Source organism: Phaenicophaeus curvirostris, chromosome 3 (assembly GCF_032191515.1).
Source record: "Phaenicophaeus curvirostris isolate KB17595 chromosome 3, BPBGC_Pcur_1.0, whole genome shotgun sequence".
Classification (NCBI taxonomy): Eukaryota; Metazoa; Chordata; class Aves; order Cuculiformes; family Cuculidae; genus Phaenicophaeus; species Phaenicophaeus curvirostris.
Window position 1 is genome coordinate 65144714 of NC_091394.1, and position 7632 is coordinate 65152345.

At 37.1% G+C, this 7632-nt stretch overlaps 1 protein-coding gene across 1 annotated transcript in view; it reads right to left on the minus strand.

Annotated features, from left to right (window-relative positions):
• Window positions 1-921, minus strand: part of EYA1 (EYA transcriptional coactivator and phosphatase 1) — a 151735-nt gene extending 150814 nt beyond the window's left edge. Inside the window, exon 1 of the mRNA XM_069854231.1 lies at window positions 830-921. Within this exon, the coding sequence (XP_069710332.1) occupies window positions 830-862 (33 nt within the window). The 5' untranslated portion in view covers window positions 863-921. The remainder of the gene's footprint in view (window positions 1-829) is intronic.
• Between the last annotated feature and the right edge of the window lie 6711 nt (window positions 922-7632).

Sequence of the window (7632 nt, forward strand, 5' to 3'; positions counted from 1 at the left end):
GAATATATAAAGGGAAGTGTGAGAGATGATGCAGAGTGTTGTCAAATGTAGAAAATAAACAAATCAGGAAAAATACAGGAAACAAATCTAATAAAATTCACTAAATAGTAGATTTGGGAGTTACTTTATAACTGGTAAAAATAAAGCAATTTCAGTGTGTACCGTTTCTGCTAAAACAATACAAAATAAAAACATATATGTAGAACTTCGACGTTCACTGATTGCCAAGAATGATATCACAAACTAAACTAACAAATCCATAACATACACTAACCATTTGCCTGTGCATGAAATATTATTTCAAAACGTTATTAACCGTGTCTAACAGCTTGCAAAATGTTTCACTATTTTGACCTCATAAACAGGCATTTACAAGAAACAGCAATGCTGCTGGGTTTTTTAGGAAACACAAATTTTGCTTCTGTTCATAAGGCTTTGCAGGTAGGAGCAGCACCCACTTCTCCCAGAAGCAAATTTGTATATATTCATGCAGGCACAGAGAAATAACTTCAAACGGCAGGATGAAAACTTTCTGGCAGATCAAAAGTTAACAATATAAATGCAGCAAGCAGAATACTTCTTCAAGAAAGTAACAGCCATCACTTTGTCATAGGAATCACTGAAGAAAAATATTTTTAAATCTATATTTATTTTCTGTAGCTTTAGCATAAGCCTCCACCTCTCAGTAAATGTCATCGTTTACTGTTTCCAATGACTAGAAGTGCATATAGCTTTCTAAAACTTTCCAGCCACTTGGCTGCAACAAAAATAATTACCACTTAAAAGCCATAACTTTTTTTTTCATAGGACTGACAAATAGTTTACTCACAGACTTCCCATTTATTCCCTGGGGGTCTTCCATCGAATATTTCTTCTTCCAAGTTATGTACAGGCTATTATTTACACTGAGGTTCAGACAGTCCTAGTACACACACCCACCTGTGGAAAAGACAGTACCACATTGCCATATTAATTTGTTGCCATGAAATTAAGAGCTGATCTTTACGTCTGCAACTTTGCCATGAACTGACAAGTATTTACAAGTTGGGAGCAGTTAGTTATCTTCAATGAATTTAATTAACTTTGGAAATAAATAAAAATCCACAGAAGCCAAAAGCAGGCAGTGAGAGCTCCGTTGTGCTCATTGTCGGCAGATGAATAAAAAGCAGCCAGGAATTCTTCTACTGACGGTATTTCTGTGCCAACAACGCATCCTTTCTTTTTTTTTTCTTTCCTTTTTTTTCTTTTCTGATGAAGCTCAGCCTCTCCCTTATATCTATCAATGTCAATTGTACTTTAATGCTAAGAGGAAATAATAACAAAGAAATATGATTGTAGATTGAGCTAGGATAAAAGAGAAAATCCACAAAGTTTTCAAAATGTTGCCCTCAAGCTACGGATATTTTTATACTAAATCTCTCCACATTTACATTAGGTCACAGTCCTAGACCCGGTAAATTACAAATATGTGATGCTTTGGGTCCTCTCACCTTTGGAAACAGTGGTCTTTGATGTTAAAAATAACAGTGAAGTGCTGAGATTAATTATCAAAGGCTTACCCCTCCCAAACAGATATCAATTAAAAATATGATTTCCTTACAGAGGTAATTTTCTTTAGAATAAAATGCTGTGAACATTTTAAAATTTAGGATTAATCATTCAAATAATTCAAACAGACTCAACTAAAATCCTCATCAGAAAACGCTCATCTTTTTTTAAAATACATAGGGCAACTGCAGTGTGCTAAAGAATAATAAAAATGTAAATAACTTGTTCCACTCTGCGTGTGTGTGTGTCTGTATGTATATGCTTTATATAGACAGAGATGCGAATAGCACTTTGCTTATCTGTGACAAGTGAAGATCCAATGGTGTGAAGATCCAATGGCATGAAGATAATAAATTTGTATATTTTTGGATCAGGACCTAAAATCTTTTCCTGGCTAAACAGGATTCTTGAAAAAAAAATATATATATATTCAAGTCCAGTTGTTCCATGCAAAATTAATCCATCCTGGACACTACTCACTACACAAATTTGGCTAAGATGCTAATATGAACTATGTCTCGGTAATGCATCCACTCCCTTCTTTCTGGTTTACGATTGAGAGATCAAATCCAGTCCCACTCCTGCTGAGAACAATGGCCAGTCTGAGATATTTCTATGAAATCAGGGTTTGGTGCTCGTATTTGTTCTGACACCAGATTACAGGTTAGAAAACTATTCAAGGCTTTAAAAAGTGACAATTAAAGTTAGGGAGGAGAAAGGACAAGGAATTCTCCTAACTATATAAAAAAAAAATAGCAAAGAGCAGATGAAAACAGTTCTCTCACAATGCCCCACTCCTAAGCAATGACTGACATCTGCTTCAAAAACTCTTTTATTGCAAAATTCAATAAATGGAAAAACCGCACAAGCTGAAAGTCTGCCACTTCAGCGACAGAATAAAATGGAGCCTTTTCTAATGGAAAAATATTCAAAAGTCAATTGATGTAATGCTGGTATGTGAATGACCTGACAGCTTTTCAGATCAGTAGTGCTCTCTCTACTAATGGAAAGAAAACTTTACCAAGACTGGTAATCGTCTACATTTAAAAAGCATTTTCTATTAAAGTCCATAAGGAAAAAGCATATATGTTTTAGAGTAGATCGTAGTTCAACCCATAATTAGGTGACCTAGCTTGCAGAAGCTGCTGTGGCAAACATTTTCTCTCTCTGGGAGAGGTTCTTATAACACATCAGCATCAAAAGAGCCCACTACTGCATATTCTGCTCTGACGTATTCTGCCCTCCAAGTCACTGCAAAAATGATTTAAGAAAAGGTCCTATATATACCCCCACACACTGTTAGGGGGAAATACTTGTTTTTCTCAGCAGACACCAGAGACCTCTGGCAGCAGAATCAAACTAGCAGCAACATAAGGGCTTAGATGTTAATACAGAACAGCTGATTTAAAAAGAAAATGAAAGTAATACTAATTTTGAAAAATTCAAATTTTAAACGAGCGACTTTGTTACCCTTCTTATAATTGTCATCTTAGGTTATTTTTAACTGTTAGTAAAGCTTTACGAAAACTAATCAAATTCCTTTGAGTTGTTAATGTATCAAAAAATACAACTAAATTACATCAAGTATCTTCTACGGAGAAGTTGTTGTATGCAAAATATGCCATCTAATATGTGGGGAAACATCTCAAATTGTTGAAAAAGGCAAGATCTAAATTGAAGGGAAGTCATGAAAATACACATCGCCTTTTATGTTACTATACTACCTTGGAAATCATTTGCCTGGTTAAATGCTACTATGATTAAATACATGATTGTAGCAGTTAGAATCCCGCCAGCTAGAGCAGTACTACTGTACCAGGTATGGTAACTGGCAGCCCCCTTTTCCAAACAGCTATTAACATTTTAAAGGGAATAAAAAACCCACAAAGAGCAAAGAAGTACAAAAAGTGGTTTACAGGGGGTTTTATTCCCTTGCTGAAATATTAGCCAACACCATGCAATTCCCCTCCCCCCCTCCATGGACCTAAACCTGTGCCTTTGCAGCCAGGTGCAGGACAGTTGCCAACCGCCCTCCGGCCAGGCTGCGGAGGTCGACAGGAGCTTCAATAAGCTCCTTGTGTGCAAGGACTGTCCCTGTTTGAGCACCCTCTTGAAAACCTGACCAAAGTGAGCAGCTAATTGCGTGGAAATAAATGTTAAATGCATTCAGGGACATAAAATAATCCCTTAGGGCTCAAAGGTACCGGTGGAAGGTGATCTCTGGCACAAACAGCACCAAACACAAAAGGTGGTCACCATAGTTTTGGTCACCAAACACAAGGGTAAAAAAAAAGTAACTGGCCAGGGCTGACTCAGAGCACTTAGACACCATGGTTTAAGGACAAGAAACCTAACCTTTTATGCTTGCTGAGCTGTTCTCCATAAAAGCTTTGCATTTCCCATGCAAGTCTTACTCTGCCACTACTACTCGCATCTCAGAGCCGTCCCAAGGCTGCCGTAAACACATGTTCAGCTGCAATGAACCCTCACTGAACCTCACCGTGATCACAAACAGCAGGAACACAACAATACCATGGGCTACCTTAGCCTTTCCATCACCAAGGAGAAGGGAATTAAACTTTTTTCCTTTTTCCTGTGCCACCAGCAGAACGGCTCTAATGTAGGACCTCCTGGCTGATTATGCCATTGAGGTCTCCACTTTTAGTGTCATCAGTGGATGCTGCTTCATTCTTGTTATCTTTTTGAAAAAAAAAAAAAAGTTTGTCAGACTGATCATGTTTTCTCATGAACTGGGAGGATTTTCTAATAACATCTAGTTAAAACTGTTATCTCCCCAAATTGTATCTCACTCATTCTTGAGATAAAAAAACAAAAAACAAACATGAAAAACCCTAAAACTCACAAGTGCTTTATCATTTGGTAGAGAAAGAAAGAGGTTATGATGCTGGGCAAAATGGATAGGTTTTACCATTTAGGTTATAATGTGTGATATTTTACAGTTAATGTTAGGGAACTTGATGGTTTCAATTTGTGAAGTTTCCTTTTTAGCACTTTAGCTCACTACATTCACTCCATTCCCAGGTAGGTCTCTTGTCCCCCACCTCCACTTCCTTTTAGGGTGTTAAATTTGGCAGATAACCTGAGTAGCATTTAGAAAACAATTATTTCCAAATGCTAGGAAAGAAACTTGCCAAGTGTAACAGCTAAAAACCAAAAAAAAAAAAAGAAAAAAAAAAAAGGAAGGAAATAAAATGGAAGAGGGAAAGGTATTTTTAAAAAATGAAATTTAGCAGAGCACTTTCAGCAGCTTTATAAACAATTAACTCCGGCAGTATGACTGAAGACCACCTCTGATTCAGCCTGGAACTCCTGCACATGCAATACAGCCTTGTAGTGACCCTCAGGGACGCCCTTAGGAGGGACAGTTGCCCTGATGTGCAGGACCTGACATGCTGGAAGACATCTCACACCAGCTTGCAGTTGGTGTCACTGATCTGACCTAAACACAGATTCCAGGTTAGCTCCAGATCTCTCTGTGGGTATGCAGCCTGAGGGCAACACACTCTTCACAACAGCAAGGGAAGTGGGTCACCACTTTCACACCCTTGTAAATATCCACGTCCATCTCATCAGACCTCTTTTCCCCAATACTGCTGATCAAAAACGCGTGGAGTGACAGGATTTGTGACTGGAGTAAACTTGTAGGAGAGAAGGCTGAAAAACTTTCATTTTATGGGCTTATTGGTAAGCTTTCTTTTTTGAAATATAGAACAAGCATTCCAGTGTCCTGGATAGGTAGGTATAACAACAATGGTACTTATACTCACCCTGATATCTAGGTCAGCACCAAAGTAATGTCACTCTTTTTAATTCAGTAATACATATTTATTTATTTATTTGTTAGTTTATTTATTTATTTATTTATTTATTATACTACCTGGGTGCTTACTTTTAACTTTAAAATAAAGAGGAAAAAACAGTTAAAAACTAAAATAACGTTGTTTCCTTAATGTTTTTTTTCCCATTGAAAACTAACATTTCTGGTAAAGAAACAGGAGGCTTTATCTGCCTACACAGAAATCTTGCTGGTGCTGGACCAGATCAACAGAGGAGACACAGTGCATAAGGAAGAAAGACAGAAGAAAGAACTATAACCACAAAGAACACAGCACAAGCAAATTATATTAATGACAGTCTGGGTAGTATAGCTGTACTACATTTTGAATGCTGATAGTATTTATAAAATTGTTACAACACTGTAAACCTAATTAGGTCTTGAAGAAGCCGTTTGAAAAGAGTCTGTGTCATGTTTCTCCCATATACAATTCGGATCAACAAGAAAAAGGGGGTGTTGAGAAACCAAGAGCCACAGTACTCTTCCAGATCAAGAATCCTCTTGGTGCTGTCTCCAACAAAGGCCATAAACAGACACTGAAGAGCATGAACATAACAAGCATATACTACTGCCCCAGTATTTTCCCAGCTTCCTTCTTTTTTAATTTAGAGGATTTCCTGAGACTGGTGGAATTCAGCTGACTAGCAACCCGAAGTACAGCTCTCTCAAGTACTTGTCCATCTTCCTCTTCAACCCATCTAAACTTTTCAGATTCCTAAAAATCCTGAATATTTTCTTTTTTTGGTGGGCATTACTGAGTACTGAACAAAGTGTCCACCACTTCTTATAGCTGGCTACGACTATTTTGCTCAGGGTCTGGCAGCTTACATTTGTCTCTGCAGGATTTCATTTGCTATTTTGTTGTCTAGTGACTTGTCTCTTAAGGTCTTCTAGTAGTTCTTCGCAGTTTGCTCACTGGGAAGGCCAAAGGTTTAAAACTGGAGAACTACAAGTTCTAAAACTGAAAGGTAACTGGCTTAGAAGCAGTCCTGATAAAGTCTTTGTGTGGAGTCCCTCATCTACCATGGTCAGGAATGGTTTGAACTGCAAACAGCCCCGTTGAGCATGAGCATCAAGTACCGAAGTTGGTGCAAGTGATGGCTGGATTGCCGAGTGCGTCTCCCTGACAGAGGCTCCCAACAGAATGTCTCTGTTAGGAAGCTCCACAAAGAGCCAAAGTAGAAGACACACATACATATATAATTTTAAAGCAACAATGTTATTCTAAAAGCAGAGTTCTCCAAACATAGCAAAAGATCAAATTTTTCATTGAACACTAAATACACATGAAAGTCAAACTGTAAAACAGCATTAAAATTATACTGGCAACTTGCTTGCCAGAATTTGTTTTAAATTACTTACAAAATCACTATGATGTCTAAACTACAGGGTGGGATCAACATTATTTTTATCTGAAATATGAGTTGAAACTGTTCAGCAAAGAAACATGCTAACAGTTTAGGACAGGAAATAAAGAATATTTTAAAGGTGAAAATGTAATGGAAACTGACATTCTTAAAAATAAAATTACCATTTACAATGTGAATGCTGTGCCTCAAACAGGATTAAACAGCCTTGCTCTTAGCATTCCATGGGATTTTTATTATCAAAGAGTACCAGGAATGCCTACTTTCCCTGGATTTATTTATGCATAACTAACAAAAAGAATAAAAAGTGAATGCAACAGCCAATTCCTTTGCTGCAAAGGTTTTTTTGCAATACATCCATTTTCTAGTTTTATGTGTCAAACACACTACAAAAAGTGAGGGGGTCCAGAGATTAACACTGACTATTAAACCAAGTGTCATGGTTAATGAAGAATATGAAAAACACACAAGAAAAATGCTGAGCTGTGAAACATAACATGCCACTGGAATACTTACGTAGCTCAGGAAAGAAGTGTAAGTTGCTTTACAAACCAAGCTTACTTTCAACCTGTGTGGTTCTGTACAATGTTTTTAATAATTATATACGTGCTCTAGGAAGCTTTTCTACACCTATTATAAATTTAGATTAAAGGCAAGGCATTACTTATTATTTTACATGGGCTTTTAAAATAGTTTGTAAAATATATGCAGTCTATAAAAGTTTGTGGTCTAACAACAAACAACTGTACTGCTTCTGCACAATTCAGTGCAAACAAGTACAGTTTTGCTAATCATAATTACAACAAGGCTTTAAGATTTACACAGAGCAACTAAAAGTAATTTTCCTCTATGTGAAGTCAT